This window comes from Drosophila yakuba, chromosome 3R (assembly GCF_016746365.2).
Source record: "Drosophila yakuba strain Tai18E2 chromosome 3R, Prin_Dyak_Tai18E2_2.1, whole genome shotgun sequence".
Taxonomy (NCBI): Eukaryota; Metazoa; Arthropoda; class Insecta; order Diptera; family Drosophilidae; genus Drosophila; species Drosophila yakuba.
In genome coordinates this window covers 4,842,202-4,867,394 of record NC_052530.2, presented here as the reverse complement: position 1 = coordinate 4,867,394, position 25,193 = coordinate 4,842,202, and the positions used below count along the sequence as shown (strand labels likewise).

The following is a 25,193-nucleotide window of genomic DNA, read 5'->3' as shown; positions in this document are numbered from 1 at the left end:
TTTGGGTGTAACCAAATTTGATTGCGAAAAATTTAATACATATAATCCCGGATAATCCCGAACCAAGCAGAGTGTCTGCCCCACATAACACCATGTCTCAGGGAAATGAACAAAATTGATTTAACAATCATTCGTTTTTCAGTTGTAATCATTCTTTCCATGGCAGAAAGAAAGCAGATATTACGAATTTACTACCAGAAAACCAAACATACACGCATAAACACACCAAAAAACCATAAACACACACTCACACGCAGACTCTGAAAACCATCTAATTATACAGTTTAAGAATTATTATAAAAATGATTTTTCTGTTTCTGTGAATCACCAACAACAAAATTGTTTTTCTCTTCTTTTTTTCTTTGCGCGTTTGAACGAACGAATTAATAAAAAAAACCGAAAACGAAAACCAAATCGAATCCAAAAATGCAATAACCCATAATAAATACAAAATAACAAACAAATCGAATGAAAATGCAATCGATCGAATAATTGAAATAAATTAAATAATTAATGGCGCAGGCTCCAAGGCCTGGCACATGCGGCTAACTTTTGAGCGCCTCTCGGGCGGCTGCAACCTGCACCGTTGCAAGCTGTGCGGCAAGGTCGTCACCCACATTCGCAACCACTACCACGTCCACTTTCCAGGCCGCTTCGAGTGTCCGCTGTGCCGGGCCACCTACACGCGCAGCGACAACTTGCGCACCCACTGCAAGTTCAAGCATCCCATGTACAATCCAGATACGCGCAAGTTCGACAACCTAATGTCCTCCTCGGCGGTGGGGGCGGCTGCCACGCCCACGGCCAGCCAGTTGGCGGTGGCCTCCCAAGCGGCGATGGCAGCGGCAGCCGCGGCGGCCTTTAACGCAGCGCAACAGCAGCAGCAACAGCAGCAGCAACACCAGCACCAGCAGCAGCAGCAACACCAGCAGTCGCAACAGCAGCAACAGCAGCAGCAGTCGCAGCAGCAACTCCATGCCCTCGCGCAGCAGCACATGCTGCAACTGCAGCCGCAACACCACCAGCAGCAGCAACACAATGCCACAAGTGAATGATACAGTCAGTACTTGGGCTGGAACTACGGCGCCTGGCGTCCCGACGAACCCAACCTCAAGCAGCAGCCCCATCGCAAGGCTCAGCCCTTCAACTTCTATGCCCGCGACTATTACTACCAGCAACATCAGCAGCAGCAGCAGCAGCCACAGCAGCAGCAGCTACCCATCAGCAACTGCAACATGCGGCAACAGCAGCAGCAGCAGCAAAATCGACGCCAGCAGCAACTTCCGCCTGCACAGACGATCATCATCGATGAAAGCGACAATGAGCTGGAGGAGGAGCAGCAGATGAGGCTGAGCTTTGAGCGATACATGGAGCAGCTGAAGCAGCTGGCGCCCTACGATCCCCAAGAAACTTTGTGCAATAGCAACACCAATAACATTAGCAACAGCAACAGCAGCAACAACAACAACAGCAATAGTAACAGCAACCGCAGCGGCGAGCCCACGAATGCCAATCAAATGGAAGCTACTACAACTACTACTACTAGTAATAATATTAATAACAATAGCTATGCTAACCACAGCACTAGGAACTACAGCAAAAGGCAGCAGGACTAGCAACATCAGCAGCAGCAGCAGCAGTAACCGCAGCAACAGCAACCAATTGATACTCAAAGCAAATGTAATTTAGACGAGAAAAGCGAATAAGATCTTAAATGTTGAATCGATATAAGGGTAAGCCAAATTTGTTTGTCAATTATGTAGGCGTGTAGATTGGAAAGGAGAGGATGCACTTTCGGCTGCGAGGAGGAATCCAATGCTGATCGGTGCAGGAAGCGACACATTGTCCAGGTTTCAACTAGATACGGATGTTGCAGTCACCCACACGCACTTATATACAGTATACAGTATAGAGTAGTATACAGTATGCAGTGTAGAGTATAGTAGGAGAATTATTCGCAGTGGAGTTTTAATTGCAAAAGTCTTGTTCATGGCACAAGCAAAAGGGTTTCCAAGCCAGCTGAAAGCAGAGGGTGGAAAGCAAAAGGTTTTAACTAGCAGCACTCAAATATTTACAAGAAACAAAACCAACAAACAAAAAAGCTTAAAACTAAACATAAGCTTAAATTAATTGTATTTCGAAGCTACTCATACTATATATGGAATTAAAAATTTTACGAACTAAAATCGTTGGACCTGTCAGACATTTGTGCCAAAATCTCTTGGTGGTAGTGCCAACTTCCTTGGCTGCACCCTCTCTACTTGCACCTGTTCGTTGTTGCATTTAACACTAGTATCTGCCCACCCACTCCCACACCCACAGCCACAACCCAGACCGCACAATCCAAACAGAAACTACATGCAGAAAACCACACTAACCCACCCACCCGGAAATCACTCTGATACTCTATAGGAAAAGCAAGTTAGGAGCAAACACCGAACATTGAAGACATTTTAACGAGAGATTTCTATGCTGCTAACCTAACCATTTTACTGTTTTATATAAATGTATCATTAATTACGATTACGATCTAATGGATGTCGTGTTTTACGCCTAATAACAACAATTGTAAAATAGAATAATAACGTTGCTCGACTTAATCGACCCTCAAAAAACCAGAACCCCATTTAGTGGGATTTTTTCTGCAAACGAGTTTAGATGTATCTATGATGTACAAATCGGTGCGTTTGATCGATGTTAGTTAACCCTGAAGACATGCATTACGGTAGCCCTTATCTTGGCGAAGCAGTTTTAAACTAATCTAATCTTAACTAAACTAAACTAAACTACACTAATTCACTGATTACGGATTCTAAACTAATGTTAATTTATTTATAACCATTACGGGAGTGTGCGAATGAGTCTCGAAGTGAGCGATTGCCGATTGATCCAATCCAAACCGATCATCTTATATGATCCGATCTGATCCGATCTGATCTGATGTATTATAGTTAGCGATAACATCGCCAGATCAAATTGTCAATGCATGTGGCGGAGTTTGTTATCCAGTCTATATGATATAAAATACCTACTTATATGCACACTTGCGTGGGCTAATATTGATTTGGCAGACTCTTCTTGCGGTGTAAATATGATTGAAAATTCTCCCCCGAATTCTGCTAGTTAATGTATATTTAAATAAGTTTTTGTAATTTGTTGTTGTACATTGATTGCCAAATCCCAGATATTGGTGCGCACACACGAACACACAAACACGAGCATATGCACATGCATATGCATATGCAGACACACACATACACACAGAAAGGTCTAATTGCCTAAGGAATTAGTGCATAATTCTATAAAATATATAGTTATATGTTATATACACACATATTCATAATATTTATTTGTTCTACTTCTTAACATGAAATGTTTAGGAATTAAATTTACATTATTAATAATGCTACATCAAATACTGCCCCCGACTTAATGTTTGTTTAATGTTTATTTTTAACGCTGTTTTGTTAACAAAAATTTAAGAAATTTATCTATATATGATGTGATAACTATAGTAAAACTAAACATATACACACACCCATACACACAAGAAACACACCCACACATTACAAATTGAAATTATGTTAATTAAGCAGGAGAGTAGAGCATTGAAGTTTTTTAAAAAACAATCGAGAGAATTCTATCATTAGTGTGGTATGCAAAATGGTGCTAAATCCAAATATACTTTAAAGTATACCGAGTAGAACGAGAGGGAGTGAAAGGAGGAAGCCAGTCCTCCTTGAATCGTATCGTATGTGCAATATGACTAGTTTTCGTTTAAGGTGCAGGAAGATGATGATGGATGAATATCGATGAATGGTGAATGATGAATGATGTTGACCACGCAAATGCCAACCACTTGAATTACGCAAGTAAAAAACACAAGAACTAAACACACAAAGGATATGTAAATACAAAGCGGTGCTAAGCCCCCCCCAATTAACCCGAGGGATATTCAAAGTCCTTTTCAATGTCGCAAAATGGGGAGAGACACCACCAGCAAAGAAAATAAGTGTTAGCATATCACTATGAATAAATATATATACGTCTGATATAGCAGCAGAGCAGTTAGTTAATGGTAACTTTTCGCTACGATTTCTGTGTCTATTTACAATAAATGTCATAAAGCTAATCAATTTACCGAGCACACCACCCACACACAAATCACACACAGCCCCATTTGAAAAACACTCTCATATTTATTTTGTTGCCTTTTCGAACCATTTTGAGTTCATTAATTGATTGATTTCGATTTTGATTTCGATTTTTCCTTGACTTTGACTTCGTTTAACCAACTTTTAACAGCATTCTTGCAGTCGATCAGGAGTGGTTTGAACCCCTAATTTTAATGACGTGCTAGTTTCAATGTAAACTTAGTTTAATCTAATTTTTGTATTAATAATAAATGCAATACAAACTATTTTTAGTTTTATTTATAAAAAACAACAACAGTAGCGGCAGCAGCAACAGCAAAATGTTGAAAGCAAAAAACAAAAATAGAAAAACGCAGAAAAAAATGAAATCAGTTTAATTAAAGTTAAGCAAATTGAAGCAAGCCCACGAAATGTTTGCAGCATTTGTTAAAATTTATATATACACGTATAAATATATATTACAATATTTTTTAAAACAATTTTTAATAAACATTCTATCTATTATGGCCGCCTTTCAATGGAAACAAATTGAATTACTAAACAAGACAAACATAAACCGTATAAAATCATAAAACTATAAATGAAGAACAGGCAGATGTACCAATCTCACACAATTACACACCCACACACACACTACACACACACACACAAATGAAACAATACAAAAATCAAAACTAAATCAAATAAATTGAATTTTATGGAAACAAAACCAAATGGTGATCACTTTATTATTTTTGATCCTCTGACTCCGAAACCGAATCTTTGAATCCCGGTTTGCTGTGAGCTTTGAATTGTGCTTCCAACGATGTTAGGGGTGCCCATAAAAAATCGAACTAATGTCTAAGGACCTATATGCCACCTACTCTACTATATACCAGTATCAATACCAATACCTATACAAAACCAACCAACACACTCACCTGCACTCATGCGCGCACACACACACACACATTCGCATAGAGAATTTTCAACCTCGGCCCAATTTCCTGTTTTTTTTTTTTTAATATTATTGGTTGAATTTGTTAACCAATTTTCCACATTTACGAGTACCCTACCTTTATTTGAATAAATATAAATATATATATTGTATCAGTTTCAGCCCGAATTCGCTAAGTGTAAGCTAAGACGATTCTTTGCACAAATGAGTTACACCCAAAAAATAATTGGTATTGAAGAAATACGACTGTACGGGGAAAATGTGCCAAGCACCCGAAACCTTCATTTGATCATAAAGAATTGTTGCCCACATTTGTGCTATAAAATAATTATTTTTACAAACATCTACACATATGCGTCGATTGTGACTAATTTTATTTGTATACAACGGTATAATAATGATACATATCGATAGCCGAAAGAAATGACATGGCAGGAACAAACGGAGGCATTTTATAAGTTAATTTGTAACTGAACAGTGCATTGGAAAAGTAAGCCACGTTTTCGAAATGACAACTCAAGTGCAAGCTATTTAAAAACGTTGCCTACTTATCGCGTGCACTGTTCACATAAAAATATTTTACAAACGCTTAGTTTTAGCAAACGAGCCCGCATTTATATTCTCCACATATACCTCTAAATTTAATCTACGAACTTTATTATTAAACGAGTATTGAATATTTCATTTGCACGCTGAAATATGTGAGGAGACGCAGAATCGATCGAAATCCCTTGTGTTAGTCACTCATTTATGTATATTTTCCGTTGATTGATATAAGTTGCTTGATTGTAGTTAGTGACGTTTGTTTGTTTTTAAGGACTACCTAATTTTTGTGTACTTCCTCCTTAGTTTCCTAGTTTAGTTTTGATATATTTTTATTATGCCGCATAAGTATATTTGTTTTTAGCTCACAAAGCGAAACTCTGCCTATCTCTGTCTCGCCCTCTTTCTCCGTCTGTCTCTCTCACACACTCACTAGTACACCACCTACCCACCACCCACTATCTCTCTCTCTCTCTCTCTCTCTCAATCTGACTATTATACGACAAAAAACAAAAAGCAATCCAAACAAAAAATTGAAAAAATCAAAGAAATCTATTTCTCTGGGCTGATTTTCGTCCCGCTCGACGGGCTGTTGTGTGTTCTGTTCTTCTATTTCTCGTTCTCGAACCGCAGGCACCAGCGCCCGCCACCACCTGTCGACCCCCCTGTCGACCTCGTCGTCGGCCTCGCCCCCGCCGCCCCCTTTCGGGATGCACCTGTCGGCGGCCCTGAAACGCGAGTACCATCCTCTGCACTACATCGCCGCCGGCAACGGGCACAACGGTCCCTCGGCGCTTGGTTATGGCAATCAGGGATCGGGCAATGCGCAGAACAGTGCCGGAGGAGCAGGATCGGTAGCGGGCGGAGCGGGAGGAGTGGGAGCCGGCGGAGGAGCCGGCGGAGCAACTGGAGCAGCAGGCCATAACTCACATCACACCATGTCGTACCACAACATGTTCACGCCGTCCCGCGATCCGGGCACCATGTGGCGGTGCCGCTCCTGCGGCAAGGAGGTGACCAACCGCTGGCACCACTTTCACTCCCACACCGCCCAGCGGTCCATGTGTCCCTACTGCCCGGCCACCTACAGCAGGATCGATACGCTGCGCTCCCATCTGCGGGTCAAGCATCCGGACCGCCTGCTCAAGCTGAACTCGTCCATTTAAGGGCGTGGCCGGGGCCCAAGTGCAGCCCATCACCGCCAGCTTTACCAGCAGCAGCAACAGCCGCATCATAAGCAGAAGCAGCAGCAGCAGCATCAACAGCAGCATCAACAGCAGCATCAGCAGCATCAGCCGCAGCATCACCCGCATCAGCAGCAACAGCAACCAGCTTACTACATCAGCAACTATAGCAACTACAGCAATAGATACAGCTACAGCGATAGTTTATTGTAAATCGCTGCAGTTTTAGGTGGATTTTTCTTGCATTTAGTCGTCGTCTGTACATTACCCACTAGCTATCCAAGCAATAACCATAACCCAAACTAGTAGAACCGAAGATGCTATGGCAAAACGCGTAAAACACAAGTATATTGATAATCTTAACTAAACTTATTGGTAAACTTTGACACAATCGTCCCATCAATTTATAAATGTGTATAACTAAGGCAGATTAGGAAAAGGTTTCAGTTGCGAGTCAAGGAGAAGGATATACCCTGTATAGAGGGGCAGCGAAGGCGGAAAAGTTTTCCACAGCCACAACAAACCGTTTCGAAGGTTTCTAAATGTTGTTTCCTAAAACTATAATGTAATAACTACACTAATAATAGAGACAGAAAGTCAAGGAGAATCGTTTTGAGCTGATTCATGATTCGCTGACTCGGTCAGCAGATCGGGGTCACGACCCCATCACGCCGGGTCACCAGCAGGAGGAGGAGGATGCGGATGAAGATAAGGATGAGCATGAGGATCAGCCACCACAGCAACAGTCACCCACAAATACTACTCATACGAAGGTCACATTAGGTTTTAGTTAACTTTACTGTTTAATGTTTAGATCGTAGTGTTAACCGATATGTTCTGCAGAGTAGGCAACGGATGAGGGCTACTCAACCAACTACAAAGAAATTTTCATATACCTCAAATGCATTTCAGTTTTATTGTTGATTGCTTAATTTTAGTCTACGTAGACCATTAGCACTTATATAGTACATAAAGTACCACATATATGTTTACCAATGTTTCCCTCTGTTTTTTGTGTTCTCTATCACACTTTTGATTTTGTCCTACGCGTTAAGTGGAAGATTTTAGGATTAGCTCGAACCACTTGAACCACCTCACTTTTTTGTTAAGCTTGTTTATATTTATGGTCAAACGTTTACTTAGTTAAAGTGTACTAAACGTATATGAGTCCACAAGAAAAGAATGTTAGTTGATATGAAGGCTATACAAGAAAAAACCATATCACAAAAATCTACAAAAAAATGAAATGATTGAAAAAATTTATATAAATTATATTTTTAAATTGCTTATTAGTCTGCTCAATTGGCAAGAAATTGAACGGATTAATTCTATTTTTCTAATCGATTATTTGGCCCTTTGATTACCATAACCAAAACGCCCCCGCAGAGACGGCAAAAGTAATTAATTTTAAACATTTTGTGATAGACAAAATTATGTTTCGACGCAAAATAAATTTAGAAACAGAACCCCATAACATAACACATAAAACATAAAATTAAATGTGATATTTTTGGCACAAAACTTTACAAAAAAAAGTAACTAAATACGATGATATGTCTTAAGGGAGTAGCAACATTTGGCTAAGGTTGCTGCCTTTTGCATATTTATTTAGAGGATTTTTGTTATAGAACTATTCAAAATTGTTATCTTTCGGTCCAAAGCACAAAATGTATAAAATTACTTTCTAGTTATTCTTTAAACTCTATTTTACTTAACTTTAAAATCTTTTTTGATTTCCTAATTTTAAATTACGTGTATGTGAGTGTGTATATATCCATTCGAAAATATGTACACACAGAGATCATAATTTTATTTTATTTAGTTATAAGGTATAAGTTGATTGAGTTGAGAAACTTAAAGCCAATAAACTACCGCAAAATTGAAAACAAGAAAGCAAAAATAGCACAGATGTTAAGGCAAACCACTACTACACACAGATTTATGTACCAAAAATGTAATAAATATGAAATTATAAACAAAAAACAAACGAAACCAAGCAGTCAGAAACGATAAGCAAACTACTAGAGAAGCTAAAAGGAGCTAAAAGGAGTCTAGCTGGATTTTTCTAACCTTTTTCCATAAATAAGCATAAATTGTAACCGAAATATTTTTATACATCCACTTGTAATCGGCCGATTGGAAGAAGAGCTACCAAAGATTGGTTGATAAAGGGTTGCTCTGTGGAATCGGGTCTGGAATATATATATCACAGATTCCAAATGATCTACAATCGTCACGCGCAAATACAAAACAACAGTGAGTTGTAATTTATTTTTCCTCTACAGTTACAAACTCAATTAATCAATATACAAATACAAATGTTGCAGTGCAGTGGCCAAATCGCGGCACACTGCGGCAATGAAAAATATTATTAACAGTTTTCGTCGTCTACCAGTTTAAATAAATCAATCCATTAGATCTATATATATATATCAAGCAACAAATATATATATTTCAAATTTATTCAAATTAAAATCAAAATATAATTCACTAGCAGCATTTAAATGTCAAGCGAAGCAGCGAATAAAACCAAATAAAATTTATGATTATTATTATTACATATATCAACTACACTCGTTTCATGTTCTGCCCTTTATGACCACGTCCCTACTTGGAAGCACAATTCAAATAGTTAGGTTTTTGTTTTGGTTTGGGGTTGGGATTGGAGCCCTTGGATTTTGTGGTGTGGGTCGGAGTTGCGGATGGAAATTTAATTTTTCAGACACCAAAACCTCTGTGGATTGCTATTTTGGTGACGAGGTAAGTAATTGGTCGAACTTGGTAAGCTAAACTATAAAGGTATTTCAATAGCTATTGTCTGCTGCCATAGGTAAAAGTACATTTACTTCGCTGCACAAAAGCTAGTTTGCTTTCTTAATGAATTTTTATGCATCGATGTATTGAATCAATGAGCAACTTTAATTGAAACAAGAGAGAACGCTATAGTCGAGTTCCCCGACTATCTGATACCTGTTACTCAGATAGTGGAAGTCCGAAGGAGAGTCTTCAACACTGACAGTTTTTGGCGGTTTGCGGGCGTTAGAGTGGGCGTGGCAAAAAGTTTTTTTTGCAAATCGATAGAAATTTACAAGACCAATGCAAAAATGAAAAAATATTAAAACATTTTTCAAAAATGTGGGCGTGGCAGTTTTGGGCGGTTTGTGGGCGTTAGAGTGGGCGTGGCAACCTGAATCGACAAACTTGCGCTGCGTCTATGTCTCTGGAGTCTGTATACTTAATCTAAACTTTCTAGCTTTTGTAGTTGCTGAGATCTCAGCGTTCATACGGACGGACAGACAGACAGACGGACAGACAGACGGACATGGCCAGATCGACTCGACTATTGATCCTGATCAAGAATATATATACTTTATATGGTCGGAAACGCTTCCTTCTGCCTGTTACTTTTCAACGAATCTAGTATACCCTTTTACTCTACGAGTAACGGGTATAAGAAGTACAGATCCTTTAAAAATCAAGTTATGGCTTAAGGTTTAGTAAACTCAAAGTAAGCATTGTCTTTCACAACAAATATTTGTTTAATTTCATTAATTCTAAACAATTCTTTTAAATTTATGTTAAAGTAAATGTATAAATCGGATTTCATCTATTGTTTTGATAACAAGTAAAGTTGATGTACAAATTCCTACGACTTCTTTGTTTCAAAATTAAAATTGTCAATGTCAGTTTAGCAGTTTACATTGATTTTTAATAATTTATGTTTCAATGGAAGTTTAAATATTTATACAATTAGTGGAATTAAATTAAAATATAAAAATGATTTATTTTTATTAAAATTATTGCAATTTGCTGTATTTTGATGTAAGATTTCAAAGCCAGGCTAACAACAGTAAGATTTATGGAAATATTACGGAAAAAACATTTATTTCATTTATGTTATATTATTATAGGTGAAACATAATACGAGTACCAAACGCTTAAGTAACACATTTATCGTTGTTTTATTTTCTGCCGTAATTTGTTTCATGCTCTAATATAAAATATATTCAATTCAGAAACAAAACGGAGCAAGAAGTTCTTCTTAAACGAATGACATTATTGTTGTAAAATTTAAAATTAAAAAATTTGTTTAAATTTAAAAAAAAAATATTCATTTTGAACTTAAAACTATATTTATACCAAAAAAAAAGTAGCAACTAAATCTTTTTTAGTGAAAAAGTACACAAATATGTTAGGTCAAGCCTCTTAGTTGTTGTAATAACACATTTTATAACCTAAATACAAAATATTTACATAAGAGTTGTCAAACGAATTTTATTTTATTGTTGGAATAAATCAACTTAATGTCCAAAACATTTTCCGTAGTTTTGATGTTTCTAACTTTTTGAATGTTGAAGATGAGCCCGCCAATACCTGATATGCCGCTCAATGATTATACAAAATACGATCGCTGGGCACTCTAACAATCGTTATTTTCGGCAGTTAGAGTGACCGCAAGTGAAATATCGATAGGTAGCAACTATATATATACCAGGTGCTTAAGAACAAATTCAAATTTAAAACTTTTTAAAAATACTGTGCAGATGAGGATAAAACAATGGGAAATAAAAAATAAAAAACGGCTGGTTTTTGCGCTCCCCAATAGAACCAAAACTATCGACGGACACAAAGCACCGATAGTGCCATCGATAGTTCTGGCTGCTCTAGTTGCGAAAACACAGACGTAAGATAAAAGAAAAACAGACGAAGAGGGAATACGGGAAATACGCGGGAAGAGCAGTCAGAACGCCAAAATTTTCACGCGCAACGATTAACGAGAATAAACAGCGTAAGTAGCGGAGAAGTGCAGGTGAATTGCAACGGTAATTGCAGAGTGCAATCCACCGGAAAATTTTGCATAAACTTTTTGTGAAATTTTAACTGTGTGAGTGTGAGTGTGCAGCAGCAGCGAGTTAGCGTGCGTGTGTGTGAATGCGAGTGCGCTGGTATTGAAAAAATCTATCTCTTCGCTACGCATTTTCACCCTCCGTTTTTGCGTATTTGATCCCTCTTCCTCTTCTTCTCTATCAGCACAGCCGCCTATGCATGCGTGTGTGTTTGAGTGCGTTCTCTGCTTTCGTTTTTTAATTCTTTGTTTATATTTACGAATAGTTTGTTTGGCAGGCCCCGTTTTTATTGTTGTTACTCGATGGCGGATGCTCTTCCCCGTTTTGATTTATCGTCCCGCCGTAAAAATAGTGCCCGAATCTGATACTAAATTAGATTCCGATTCCGAGATTCCCAAAAGCTCTTGCCGTCTGTTCCACCACACACACCGTCGTTAATCAAAGTGCCTTAACTTTTACGACCAACAGCTAGCCGTCTATCCCTCTCGGAAAATTGCGAAATTATTGTAAGGAGGTGCATCTTTAGGGTTCGCTAATTGCGCGAAATTGTCGGAAAAATATGTACATATGTGTATCCCAACGTCGAAATATTACTGCTGTTCCATGGAGTTTTCTTCTGTGCAGGAACTTTTATAGAATTAGTGTTGCTGAGATAACATCAGTTAAATCTTTATTTAGGACCAAATTTACACTCTCCATTGCACATTTATGATGATCATTATCTCTGATGATCTTCCCATTAGTCGTTATGACATATTAATGGGTATTTCAATGTATTTTTCGAAATCGGTGAGAAGATGCTTAATAAGTTATAAGATGCTTAGTCATAGTCCACCAATTCATAACTATTTTTCGCTACAGAAATGCTCTATATTGCACCTGCACCACAGTGATGTCTTGATTGCCCCGTCCATAATTTTGACGTAAATGGCCTTATTTAGAACCGCAAGCACTTTGCTGGCATAAATAGCTGAGCCGCAATATTTGTTTTCCATAGATTCGCCTTTCCACTGCCTTTCCGCTCTTTCGCTCTCTGGCTCTTGGGAGATTTTCCCTCGGAACAGATTTCCACCAGTTGAATTTTGGCGCCCGCATTGATCGGTTGTGTGCAGTCGGGAAAATCTTTCGTTTGATCTTGTGGAAAATATGCCGTGCAAAGGCGTGGGTCTATTTTTAGACAACTTGCTGATTTCCACACTCGCTGTGCTCTAAATCAGATTGGGAATCGATAACTGTCCAATTAATTGCACACCGTCGGTCTTTAAGGCCTTTCGACCAGAAGGGAGATATCCGGAGTCCGTCGAATCGGTTATGCAATCCACAAGCTATTGAAATGGCCAGCAAATTTCAGAGGAAACCATCTCCCGGTGGAACTGGGGGCATGGGAGGGGCATCGAGTGTTTCCTCTACGCCGAGCAACCAGCCGCGCAAACGGGTAAAACGCTGCTGCCGGAACTTCGTCACCTTTATGTGCACCCAGGTGGGCGTGGGCGCCCTGATCGTAATCTATGCCATTTGTGGGGCATTTGCCTTCATGCACATCGAGCGGCAGTTTGAGGACAAGACGGCTGGCCTTGTGATGGAGCTGCGCCAGAACTGCTCCCAGAAGCTGTGGAGCATCACGGAGGAGCACAACATTATCGATCGAAGGCTCTGGACAGAGGCCACTAACAAGGTACTGAGGGAGTACCAGGCGCAAATAGCCGGAGTCGTCAAACACGGCTATGTGGGAAGAAGTCCAGAGCAGATCTGGAGCTTTCCGGCTGCCCTGATGTTCTGTCTCTCGGTTATAACCATGATTGGCTACGGCAACATGGTGCCCCGAACTCCGTGGGGCAAAGGATTAACCGTGATCTATGCCACTTTTGGCATACCTCTGTACATTCTGTACTTCCTCAACATGGGCAGAGTGCTGGCTAGATCGTTTAAGTTTCTCTACCGTTCCCTGCACGACTGCACCCAGGAGCACCCGCGCCTGGATCGGATAGACGCCCTTGAGGGCGGTGTCAGCCTGACACGCAAAAAGGTTATTGTACCGTCAACCGCATGTCTGTGGGTCATATTCTTTTACGTCCTCACCGGCACCGTGATGTTTGCCAACTGGGAGAGGTGGAGCTTACTGAACAGCTTCTACTTTTGCATGACCTCGCTGTGCAAGATTGGATTTGGCGACTTTGTGCCGGGTGCCTCGCTGACCACCACTGCGGATGTGAATGCAGCAACGCAAAAGTTGCAGGAAGACATTTCAGCCGATCCTGCCGAGTTGGCCCAGCTGCAGTCCGTGGCCGCCGATCAGCACTCCAAATTGGCCATTAACTTTGTCTACATGCTGTTGGGCATGGGTTTGGTGGCCATGTGTCGCAACCTGATGCGCGAAGAGGTGCGCCTAAAGGCGCGCGAGATGCGCGAGGATGCAAAACTTTGCATGGAGGATACTCGGCTGCGTTTCGTCGGCTGCTGCGGGAATCCTAGGGATGCGTACGAGGATGACTACTACTAGGATACAAATAGATAGTTAGAAGCTGCGAGTAATTTACAAAGTTTTCAAAACCGGCGTCCTTAATTAGATTTATATATCACTAATCCCAAATTGTTCTATCTCAAAGGAACAAAAGAAAAAGCAAGTTTATTATAAGATTGTATTTACCTTTAGGTTTAAAAACCAGTAATGAAGTACATCATAGATATTGGATGCCATCAGTTATTCTATTCAAAAATCTAGAAAGATATTGGGGTACTTATAGATTTGACAGTTTGGGAATGTTTTCAAAACTAGCTTTTGTGTGTGAGCTGTGAAAATGATGCTGCGATTGGTGGTTAATCCCTTATTTGCCCTGCCCAGCAAGTAATCCCTTATGAACCCATTCGACCCTGCAGCTCACCATTGATCAATTCCTGCAACTGCAAGAGCGGATCCGTAACTTCGAGGGCATGCTTGGCGGCGGCAGCGGGGAGCGTCTGTGCACGCCAAGCACTTCGGCCGGCCCATTCCGCATCTTTTCCGTGGCCGGATTCCAGAACCGGGCCAATGACATCGTCTACTGCCCGCCAATTGTGCGCCAGCACTCGGTGCACGTGCCGGAGGACTCCACGGCCATAATCTACTTTGGTGGGGACGTCCAGGACTTCCCGGAGAGCATGGAGACGAACCGCGACAGCCGGGGCTACATGAAATACAACCTCGAAAACTCGGCTATCCTCCTGCGCGAGGCCTTTCCCCGGTCACACATAATCGTCATCCGGCCCGTGCGGTGAGTTTTTTTTTTGCATATATTAATATTAAATTTCTTTAAAAAATCCGCATTTACCCGTGCAGCATGGAGTTTAAGACCTTTAGTTGCTTTGACAACTTTGTGAGGGGCAACAACGCAGGAGTTCCAGATCACACGCCCATGAATCATGCCCTCCAGCACTTAGAAAAGTAGGTGCACAATGTACTATTTAAGAGAGCTCTTATGAAAACTATGGTTCATCCCCACAGACTGCTTCAGAATCTATCGCAGCGCCTGATCTCCATACCAGAGAACGAAATCCTGGATCAGGCCGCCCAGGCAGCGGCAGCTGCTGCGGCAGTGGCTGCTGCTGCCGCGGCCGCAGCTCTAACACTATCCAATGCCACGGTCACCTCGGAGTCCAACTCACAATCGGCACCGGCCAACGACAGCAGCCAGGAGATGGACATTGACATACTGCAGGTGCAGGAGAATATCACAGTCGACGCGGATGGGGCAGTAATATTTCCCATAGTGGGCAATGAAGTTCCAGAGGCAGTGAACAATGTGTCCGGGAATAATGGCAACATCGGCGGTGGCGGCAACGAAGATAGTGTGAACAACCACCAAGAGCAAGTGAACAACCAGCAGCTGCAACAGCAGCAGCAAACGCCGGCGGCCATAAAAATGACTTCTCCTACTACGGCGATAAATCCCACCAACAATGTGGAGCACTACAACAACGATTGTGGTACGAGGCAGGCTCCTGCTGCCACTGCAACAACAGCCTCGGCCATGGGCACCTCCACATGCACGGCAACCAGCGACAGCAATCCGCTTTGGTGGCGGGAGAACCTCAATCTGGACAAATCCAAGCTGGTGCTGATTGGCTTTAGCAAGGGCTGCGTCGTGCTCAATCAAGTGAGTCGCGTTTGGTTCGTTAACTAGTTGACCCACCCGCCAATGCGCCAGCTCCCATCCTTTTCAGAAGTGTCGACAAAGCGGGAAGAGTATACATCTAAACGCTGAATCGGAGTCTGAGGGTTGTGGCCATAATTCCTCTGACCTTACTTATCTCCTTTTTCATTTTTATTTTTAGTTCATCTACGAGTTTCACTATCTGAAAACTCTTACGCCCGACGACAGCAGCATGTGCCGCCTTCTCTCCCGAATTTCAGACATGTACTGGCTGGATGGCGGCCACGGGGGCCAAAAGAACACATGGATCACATCCCGAAGTTTGCTGGAAACACTAACGCGAATGGGTAAGTGGAGAGAGCAAATGTCAAGTTAAGTCAACTAACGGGTGGGACTCTTTAAGCAGGCATGAACATCCATGTGCACCTGACGCCCTATCAGGTGCAGGATGATCGTCGCCCCTGGATTAGAAAGGAGGAAAAGCTATTCACGGAGATGCTACGGAGGCTGAATGCGCCGATCACCCGGCACTTACACTACGACAACCAGCCGGCGAATCTGATGACCCACTTCGAGGTGCTTCAGGCCTTTTGCCAGCACGTGCATGCGCTCAACCAGCAGCAACAGCAAATCCAGCAGCAGCAGGGAGCCGGAAACAGTGAGCAGTCTTCGGCGGCGGTGGCCGCCACCAACAATGGTAGCAACAATCTGTTGGAAGCCGGCGAGGAGGCAAAGTGACAGCTGCAACTGCATCCGCATCACCACAGGCGTCGCTTGCATGCGATGCGCAAGGGAACCGCCGCCCTCAAGCGTCAGCAGGTGGCGCAGCTGCGCCATCACCACCAACAGCTGCTGGCTGCCGCTCCGGAGCTTGCCCTGGCCTCCTCTTCGCGCCTGGCTGCGGCCCTGATCTCGTCGGCGGTGGCCCTAAGCGCCTCGTCCGCGAGCCTTGTAAATAATCATCACCACAGCCATATGCAACAACAGCAACCGCAGCAGCCGCCACAGGCGCGCCACCATCACCATCCGGCAACATCTTACAGGCATCACCACCACCACCACTCACATCACTACTCGCACCACCATCATCATCAGTGTCGCTCGAAACGCAAACTGCAGAAATTGTATTATACGCTTTGCCGTTAGATCTGTAGCCTAACTATATCTATGTATACTTGTACGAGAGAACGTTTCTTAGAACCACCAGCAAAATCAGCACTTAGCTTAAGTTGAGTCACACTTTCCACGTCCTATATTATATGTCCAGTGTTTCGTCCCTTCTTTTTTTGTATATGTATTTATTTATTCCCATTTTTTTTTTGTATTTTGTATCTCTGCTCATCTCATTTTCGTAATTCACCCTAAACTGAAAGCAAAATCTCATCAGTGCAATAATATACATAATCCGAATATATATATATATATGTGTATTTATATATATGCTGATTTTAAAGACCTCTCTTATTTTATAAAAACACTCTATGCTATTTATTTGTAATTGAAAAAGATTTGTGATTTGCGCACATAATATAAACTTCGTAGAGCAACCACTGTAATCGTAGCGTGTCTCAAGCAATTTTCGTTTTAAGTACCCCAATGAATTTATACATCATTCGCACAGACGCATAAATCTAAACAACCTAAATCACATACCCACAAGCCCTCTGATTAAGTATTACTTAGCGTACGTAAGCTTACTTTAAGTTGCAACTGAAAAGAAAACCACAAAAAAAAAATGTACTTTACTTAGGTTAATCCCCGGTTTCCATCGCAAACTGGGGGCAAAGTATCAAATTTGTGAGACGAGAGTCGGCGGCGAAAGCAATCTTCTCGCCAGGCATAGACGTAGTTTTTTCTGATTGTGCTGGGCAAGTCAAAGAAGTACTCAATGCGAATAAAGCGAATTTCGCCAATTCAGATCCGAGAAATAATTGTAATGGCGCGCGTTCCTTAAACTAAATATATCGATATGGAGATCATTACCGCTTCCGCTTATCCAACCAAGACAAGAAAGCCAGCAAACCGAGAGGATCCAGTAAAACTTACTGTGCATATAAGGGAATAATTACACACAAAATTTCGTACCTTGTAGAATTTGCAGTTCAAAATTGCTTTAGAGTTTGCGGTGTACATTTTACAGATTAAAATGCACAAAACATTTTTAGGCAAGAACCCTATTATCTAAAATTACAGAAGGTCATAGATGTAAATTAAACATTATAAATGAAAATTCTGCGAATTTGAAAGCAAAAAGGTGCAGAGAAAGTCAGGCAAAAAACAAAAAAGAATTCCCAATGTAAATTCTACTGATTTTTGTGAGTCTGGTAATAAAATGAATAAGCATATATGGATAAAATGACCAATTTGAGCAATGGGGAATTTTCTTGTTTTCACATATCTCCAAAGATTTTATCTTACAGCTGCTCTGGCGCCAAATTAATTATACTTTTAAACAATTTGAACACATAAAATCATTTTGAGATGCGTGGACAGCGAAGGATGCGACCATCGGATTCTTTGAATGTGAAAACTAGAACTGGCCCCATTGTACTTCTTGGAATTTGTTTTTTTTATTCAATCTACTTATTTTAAAATAAATTACAATTCTATTGTACTCGTACAAAAAATATCGCTTGTGATGCGCCAGACAGCTTCATCCTTGAGATTGGTGTCCTGGGTGCACAGGTGGAGGAGTTGGAAGAGGAATGGGAGTCTCGTCGGGCTGCAACTACGCACAGTCATTGGGGCACTTGGTCGCCGTGCTCCACTCGTCGCTGCCGTCGCAGCAGTCGCACACGTGGTCATTGATTCGGCTGCTGGCCACGTAGACATCCAGGCCCCGGCCCGTGATGTGACGCTTCTGGTAGCGGCAGTAGAACCGCCCCTTGGTGCAGGCATTCGTGCTGGGCTCATCGCTGCCGTCATCCTCACAGTCGCAATAGTTGTCGTTCAGGTGATCGAACGGAATCTCCTTGGAGCCATCCAGACACCGGAACTTGCCCTCGAAGTTGGGCTTGTAGGCGTCGTAGTCGAAGAGTCTTGTGCCCCTAAAGGTAAAGGAACAGGATTACAAATTCCAGGAATCCAGCAAGAATCCATCCATCTATTTACCTGACAATCTTGATTGGATCCTCGTGGCCAGCCACAGCTAATGTTTCTCCGCCTGCCGGAGTAACTGCATCCCCTCCTCCGCCATCGAAGTCGTCCACGTCGCGCTGCTTGCTGCCCAGAGACTGCATCATCTGCTGGTGCTTTCGTTTGATCTGCTGCAGATTCCAAGGAGCGGGCACTCCGGGCAGCTGGTTCAGCGAGAAGGCCTATGGTTATTGGTTACACATTAAACTCTTTGCGCAGTCAACTCCTTGCCAGACTCTTACCTGATACGCGATAAAGGAAATCCCCACCAGGAAGATAAGCAGCAGGAACATCTTTGACTTCTGCTTGTAGAAGGGCTTGAAGTATATATTCTCCCTCTTCACCCACGTCTTACGCATATTGTCCTTGCTTTTTCGCTTTGGCAAAATAATGTATAAAAAATATGTTTTGTTTACGAACTAGCATTGTTTTTGTACATGCCAGCGTTAGCCAACACTGTTAAGTTTGGGCATAGGGCTGTCATCCATCCCTGGGAAAAGTAATAATTACCAGAGCGATTGATTTCAATATTTTGTTAAAGATAATAACAACTTTCTTATTTAATATTTCTGTAGTGTTTAAAGTTTCGATATGATAATATAATTGTATTCTTTATAATGTAGTGGTTGTCAATTTGCATTTTATAGGTACAGTAATTTTTATTTTTTTTAAATGCTGTGATAAATGCGCCAAAACCAAAAATCTTAAAATACTTTATAATCATATAGACCCACTGAAAATATAATTTTTACAGAACAATCGTTTATTGAATCATTGTATAAACAATTAAACTTTAGGAATATATCTATCGTCTCCGGGGATAGGTAAAAGTACTGTCGCCCTCCGAGCACAGAAGCATTTCATTCCCGGTAGATTTATTAGTTTTTGGCAAGGGGATGTAAATGCAATAGAGATTTGAGCATACGTCTAGTAAAATCTGAGATTGGTTCATGAGGTGCGATGGGAAATAAATAAGTTCAGATGGAAGAAGGAATGGTTTTGACAGTCTCAGAGGGATTAGGCGGCCTTCAGGAAGGCCTCATGCTTGTAAACTTCGATCACATTCTCGATGATTTCCCACTGGTTCTCTCTGGTGAAGTCCTTGACCAAGGGCTTGTACCACATGGCGGATTCGTCGGACTCGTCGGTGAGCGGCACCTGAATGCCGTAGGTCTGGAGGGCCAGCGAGAGGCATCCTATGGCCACATGGGTGGGCTTGTACTTCAGGATATTGGCGCTGTGGTGAAAGTCTTGCAGATAGGAGGCGGCTGCCTTGGCGATGGGCGCCGAGTTCCACACCTCGGTGCCCACCCAGTCTTGCAGGGTCTTCATGTAGTGCAGTAAGTACTTGTGGGCCAGATCTATGTTCAGATCGAAGCCCAGGGTGCGCGTTATGAGCAGCTCGGCCTGGACAATGGCGTCCCTCATCGACCAGTACTCATCGTTCAGGTCCAACGGAGAATTGCCCCGGTTCAGGGTGCAATATGCCACGTTGATGACATCGCGTATCTTAACACTTTCGTCCTCCTTGATTTTGCCAGCCAAGTACAGCGAGGACGCGGCAATGAGCTGAGGATTCCAGAGGGTTGATCTTATGAGATGGGTTCGATTTTGAGGCATGGTATACTCACGAACTCATCGTAGTCACTGGGCTTGACCTCCCGGGAGAAACGATGGAACACTATGGCTGCACAGGCTGCCGTCAGTGGTTTCATTTTCAACTTGGCCGCGCACTCAAAGATGTACATCGGCACCACTCCGGGTTTGTTCAGTTTGCTGCGGCATAGGTGGCACAGATATACATGGGTGGTATCTTTAGGTTGAATCATCCAACTTACCGATAGTCGATGGGCTTCATGGTCTGCGCCTTGTTCGACTCCACGTGCTGCTGCAACGACAAAACATCCAAAACGTTTTTCATGCTGCTATTCCCAAGCCGAACTGAATGAAAGGATGGAGGTGGGTGGATTTAAACGATTTCGTTGGCTGCCGAGGAAAATAAAAGCAATTGGACTGGTTGGGAAATGAACGTGAACTGAGACCACCGAAAAGTCGAAAGGCGACAAACCGGTTTGATTGAACTGCAGCGCTGTAATGGGAGATATGATATCATATGCAGGGCGATCGGGGAAATCTAACGGGTCCGAAGGTCTGTCAGCTGTTCGATGGGGATCAAACTAAAAGGGTGTCCAAGTTGTTGGTCTCGAAACCCCAATTGTCGTTTCAAAAATAGTACATAGAATTAACAGGCCAAACAGCTGTTCAAATACACAGTGTTGATAAGGGATATTACTTTGGTTTTAAAGGGTTATAACCGGATAATCAACCCGTATACATTATTGTTAATAAGCGCCGATCCATAAATTTAAATCTATATTTAAACTTATTTACCTTCACGTGTCAGATTCGAAATAAAGTAATCGTTGCTCAGCACTGACTCCAGAGCCTCTCTCAAACATGAGAAAATAAAATTACTTAAACAAAAATTCTTAAACATAAATTAATATTTAATATAACAATAAATTAGTAAATTCCAAAAATATGTAATTATAACTGTCACTTCAAATCAACACATTAACATTTTTTTGAACCTTTTATAATTTATAACTAAAGGGTAAAATAATTAATAAAATGCTATTTAATTTTTGTTTTGTTTAATTTTCTCTCAGTGTGCCACTGGCCGATACTGCGATAACTGCACATCGATTCCACTTGATAAACACATCTCCATCACCAGCTGTTCCGGCTACTCGCGCACACCTACACCCTTAATAGGTATATTATCATTGCGAAAACCAAGTGCAACAGCAGTCCGCCAGCCAGCCAAAGCAGCAAATGCGTCGCCAGCAGTGGAAGATGGATCAATAGAGTGTGAGTCTGCAACCTCTGACCGCTAATTGGATTCCCTTGGGCGCCCTGCCCAGCTGGAAACGGAAATCGCCGACCAGCTCGGCTCAGAAAATCACTTGCGAGATACACAACAAAAAGGCGAAAAGTGAGCATGAAGGCTAGCAAGACACGGGCTGTGCGTCTCACCAGTTTGACGGAGGACGTGGCCGGCGTTCCGGAGGATGCACCATTCCGGGCACGTCTGCACATCCTCTTCGCCCAGATTGAGCGGGAGTTTGAGCAATTATATCTGGAGAACCAGGCCCGTGAGTACCATATATACTTCACAACTCCTTAAGGAGCCGTTCCTCGTGCATAATAAGAACATATTTCTGTGGGGCTTTACCATTTATTGTTAACATACATATGTATATGTATATTTTTATTGTACGCACTTGATTAAAACTTATTCTCTGTTATAGTTCAGGAGAAGCTTGATATAGCCACCACCGCCAAGGAGTCATTGATTCCACCCGAGGCCAGATCCGCAGCAGGAGGATCACTGAGCACTCAAGCCTCATCAACAGCTTTGGCCACGCCTGCCACACAGGTAGATGAAGGGGCAGGCAGCTTCCTGGCTGCCGCATCCAGCACACACAAGAGCTTGAAGGCAAAACTAAGCAGCGCTACCGGCGGCAGCAAAGCTAAGGCCAGCAACAAGATCAAGGCCCAGACCAGCCGCATCGTTTCGAGCTTTAAGGCGCCCACGGTGGTCAGCACAGTGGTACGAGAATTCGGCGGCCACAAGGATGGCATCTGGCAGGTTGCCGCCAAGGCGGGACAGCCCATTATTGGCACTGCCTCCGCTGATCACACGGCCTGCATCTGGGGCGTGGAGAGTGCCAGGTGTCTGTTGCAGTACCAAGGGCACGCCGGCTCCGTAAACTCTATCAAGTTCCATCAGCAGCGAGATCTCGTGCTCACCGGCAGTGGTGATGGGACTGCCCACATCTGGCAGGCTGCCGTCAACTGGGAAGTGCCGAAGTGAGTAACTTGGGAATACGTTTAAAATTCCGTTAATAATGGGTGTATAATTGTCAGGAAGGGCCATTCTTCAGAGGAGGAACTGGACGATAGTGATGAACAGGTGGAGGATCGCGATCGTGTGGACACCTTGCGCACTCCGCTCTGCGAGTTCACAGGCCCCGGAGGTCATCTTTCAGTGGTTGTAGCCGCCGATTGGCTCTCTTCGATGGATCAAATCATAACTGGCAGCTGGGATCGGACTGCTATCCTATGGGACGTGGAGTCAGGCCAACCACTGCAGCCGCTCACTGGGCACGACCACGAACTCACTCACGTGTCGGCACATCCCACCCAACGCCTGGTGGTCACCGCTTCCAGGGACACAACGTTCCGTCTGTGGGACTTCAGAGAGTCAATTCCAGTGGTCTCCGTCTTCCAAGGGCATACGGAAACGGTTACGTCCAGTGTGTTCGCACGGGACGACAAGGTGGTGTCCGGGTCAGATGATCGCACAATTAAGGTCTGGGAGCTGCGCAACATGCGATCCGCCTTGGCCACCATCCGAACAGATTCCTCGGTCAATCGGTTGGCGGTCTCCACTGGAGGAATTATCGCCATACCGCATGACAATCGGCAGATCCGTCTGTTTGATTTGAACGGGCAGAGAATCGCCCGATTGCCGCGAACCAGTCGGCAGGGCCACCGACGGATGGTATCGTCTGTAGCGTGGGCGGAGGAACCGCTGCTCGACTGCGACCTCTTCTCCTGTGGCTTCGATCGTCGCGTATTCGGCTGGTCCATCGTTCTACCGAAGGACAATTGAAGGCGGCTGAAGCGGAGAGCTGCGCCAAAGAAATGAGGAGGTGCAGCCCGCGAAATCCGAAACATCTCTCGAACAAAGCATCTCCAAAGCGATGCTTATACTTATATGTAACCGTTTATCATAGATCAAGTATTATGCAGACACTGTTCCGGATGTTCTACTATCTAGGTGTCGCCCACTGAGTGTAATTATCGTTGCTTTTTGCCAAATAGTCGTGGCGTAGCGTGCTGCACGAACTACATTTTATCATTGTTATTGGCTATATGCGTTGGGATTGGGCAAAAGGGATCGGAGTGCAGAGCTTCCGATGTCCAGCTTCGATTTTATCTGTGTTTTACTACCATTATACATATTATAGACGTCTAAGCCTTTAACGCTTTAGTCAACATGAATAAACATAATCAAGCACCCTATTCATCGCTGGGTATAAAGTGTGTTTAAATTGCAATTTGATTTCAATGGAGCTTGTTTTGTTCTTAGAGTATATATATCTTCGTTGCCTTTATATACATTTATATACTTATTATCTATGGCAAAGCATTTATAACGAATAATACATAGACATAGTCCTTCGCCTGTTTTGTGACTGTTATTTGGAATATAATGGCATGGGCTCACAAGTGAGCAAACTTCAGCACCAGCAACCCGACGAGTATGCCCACCTCTAGGATGATGACCAGGATCAGGATGATCTTGTTGTAGAGCACCTCCCTGCTCAACTTCCGGATGATGATCCTCGACTTCGACAGATCCTGGTCGGCGTCCTCCAGGCGGCGGGTGGTGCGCAGCAGGGATTCCCTTTGCTCGCCCAGTTCTCCCAGCACCTGTTGAAGGATAAGCCAGTATTAGCAAGCCCTGTTAATAGATAGTTTCTGGGTAATTACTTCCGCCCCCATGCTCTCCGTTTCGATGGCAATCTGGTTGGATCGCTGGATACTGTCTGTGGTGCGCTGCAGTACGTCGTAGGTGCTGGCCGCGAGCTGCGCCTGTCTGCGCTCCTGGTCGCTGCCACTGGGCAGCTGGCTATAGCCGGCATACGACATAATTTTGTTAAGAATTTCCAACAATTTAAATGCGATATTCCAATATCAAAAAAAAAACAAAGGCAGAGTGCGGCCGTGGTGAGCCATGCAGTAAAAACACCCAAGTGCCGTATAGCAATGTACTAACGCCTTTTGCGTAAAGCCACCTGTTGGTACTTTTTGCACTTTACAGCACTGATAGCAGTTGGAATTGGAAATGCAAATTACCATATTTGTTTAATATTATGTTTTCTAATTCTAGGAATTGTAGTTCGTTTGTTTTTTTAGGGTTGTTGTCTCACTATCTTGAAGTACAGCAAGTTACTTTAAAAATATCTAAAATAATGGTATCTGAGTGAGGTGATGGATATGACAAATGGGGTTTCTGAAAAGCGGATCCGCTAGCTAATTGACATATTTTTGGTGGACAGGAGGAAGCAGGTTGGCCAGAAATAGAAGCCCATTGTAGGCAAAGATCGATCGAATACTCACCCCTTTTCAGTTGCTAGGGCCTTAAGGTGGGTCGATTTATAGTGGTTGACAAAACCAAAACAAATAACTAT

General features: G+C 42.8%; 8 protein-coding genes across 10 annotated transcripts in view; 5 read left to right on the top strand and 3 right to left on the bottom strand.

Annotated features, from left to right (window-relative positions):
- LOC6535575 (sex determination protein fruitless) overlaps positions 1 to 9,361 on the top strand; it is a 133,153-nt gene extending 123,792 nt beyond the window's left edge. The window contains exon 8 of one of the 2 annotated variants that reach the window (XM_039376523.1): positions 6,268 to 9,361. In XM_039376523.1, coding sequence (XP_039232457.1) covers positions 6,268 to 6,800 — 533 coding nt within the window. In that variant the 3' untranslated portion in view covers positions 6,801 to 9,361. Of the gene's footprint in view, positions 1 to 522; positions 1,056 to 6,267 lie in introns of those variants that run through there. The other variant, XM_039376524.2, reaches the window with a different exon arrangement.
- Positions 9,362 to 11,453: 2,092 nt separating this feature from the next.
- LOC6535569 (UPF0565 protein C2orf69 homolog) lies at positions 11,454 to 16,533 on the top strand. 2 transcript variants are annotated; one of them, XM_039376621.1, is made up of 6 exons: positions 11,454 to 11,607; positions 14,543 to 14,916; positions 14,982 to 15,086; positions 15,147 to 15,798; positions 15,977 to 16,142; positions 16,202 to 16,533. In XM_039376621.1, the coding sequence occupies exons 2-6, from the start codon at positions 14,597 to 14,599 to the stop codon at positions 16,531 to 16,533; spliced, it is 1,575 nt and encodes a 524-aa protein (XP_039232555.1). In that variant the 5' UTR covers positions 11,454 to 11,607; positions 14,543 to 14,596. The 2 variants fall into 2 exon arrangements, with proteins under 2 accessions (XP_039232555.1, XP_039232554.1); XM_039376620.2 differs by having other exon boundaries at positions 16,199 to 16,533.
- Positions 11,615 to 14,536, top strand: LOC6539924 (TWiK family of potassium channels protein 18). The gene has a single exon (XM_002086764.4). It carries the CDS (start codon positions 12,999 to 13,001, stop codon positions 14,163 to 14,165), a length of 1,167 nt encoding a protein of 388 aa, XP_002086800.1. The 5' UTR covers positions 11,615 to 12,998; the 3' UTR covers positions 14,166 to 14,536.
- Positions 16,534 to 16,578: 45 nt separating the features above from the next.
- Positions 16,579 to 18,163, top strand: LOC120322009 (polyadenylate-binding protein 1-B-like). The gene has a single exon (XM_039376622.2). It carries the CDS (start codon positions 16,579 to 16,581, stop codon positions 16,939 to 16,941), a length of 363 nt encoding a protein of 120 aa, XP_039232556.1. The 3' UTR covers positions 16,942 to 18,163.
- LOC6535568 (glucosidase 2 subunit beta) lies at positions 18,141 to 19,379 on the bottom strand. The gene is made up of 3 exons (XM_002096161.4): positions 19,173 to 19,379; positions 18,907 to 19,112; positions 18,141 to 18,842 (listed from the first exon to the last, which is right to left on the bottom strand). Exons 1-3 carry the CDS (start codon positions 19,287 to 19,289, stop codon positions 18,524 to 18,526), a joined length of 642 nt encoding a protein of 213 aa, XP_002096197.1. The 5' UTR covers positions 19,290 to 19,379; the 3' UTR covers positions 18,141 to 18,523.
- A 293-nt stretch (positions 19,380 to 19,672) lies between these two features.
- On the bottom strand, positions 19,673 to 21,132 carry LOC6535566 (cyclin-Q). The gene is made up of 3 exons (XM_002096159.4): positions 20,769 to 21,132; positions 20,562 to 20,706; positions 19,673 to 20,499 (listed from the first exon to the last, which is right to left on the bottom strand). The coding sequence occupies exons 1-3, from the start codon at positions 20,849 to 20,851 to the stop codon at positions 19,948 to 19,950; spliced, it is 780 nt and encodes a 259-aa protein (XP_002096195.3). The 5' UTR covers positions 20,852 to 21,132; the 3' UTR covers positions 19,673 to 19,947.
- Positions 21,133 to 21,659: 527 nt separating this feature from the next.
- Positions 21,660 to 24,021, top strand: LOC6535567 (WD repeat-containing protein 37). The gene is made up of 3 exons (XM_002096160.3): positions 21,660 to 22,085; positions 22,242 to 22,803; positions 22,861 to 24,021. The coding sequence occupies exons 1-3, from the start codon at positions 21,932 to 21,934 to the stop codon at positions 23,606 to 23,608; spliced, it is 1,464 nt and encodes a 487-aa protein (XP_002096196.1). The 5' UTR covers positions 21,660 to 21,931; the 3' UTR covers positions 23,609 to 24,021.
- Positions 24,022 to 24,056: 35 nt separating this feature from the next.
- On the bottom strand, positions 24,057 to 24,739 carry LOC26535669 (vesicle transport through interaction with t-SNAREs homolog 1A). Its single transcript, XM_015191734.3, has 2 exons — positions 24,493 to 24,739; positions 24,057 to 24,432 (listed from the first exon to the last, which is right to left on the bottom strand). Exons 1-2 carry the CDS (start codon positions 24,649 to 24,651, stop codon positions 24,223 to 24,225), a joined length of 369 nt encoding a protein of 122 aa, XP_015047220.1. The 5' UTR covers positions 24,652 to 24,739; the 3' UTR covers positions 24,057 to 24,222.
- Between the last annotated feature and the right edge of the window lie 454 nt (positions 24,740 to 25,193).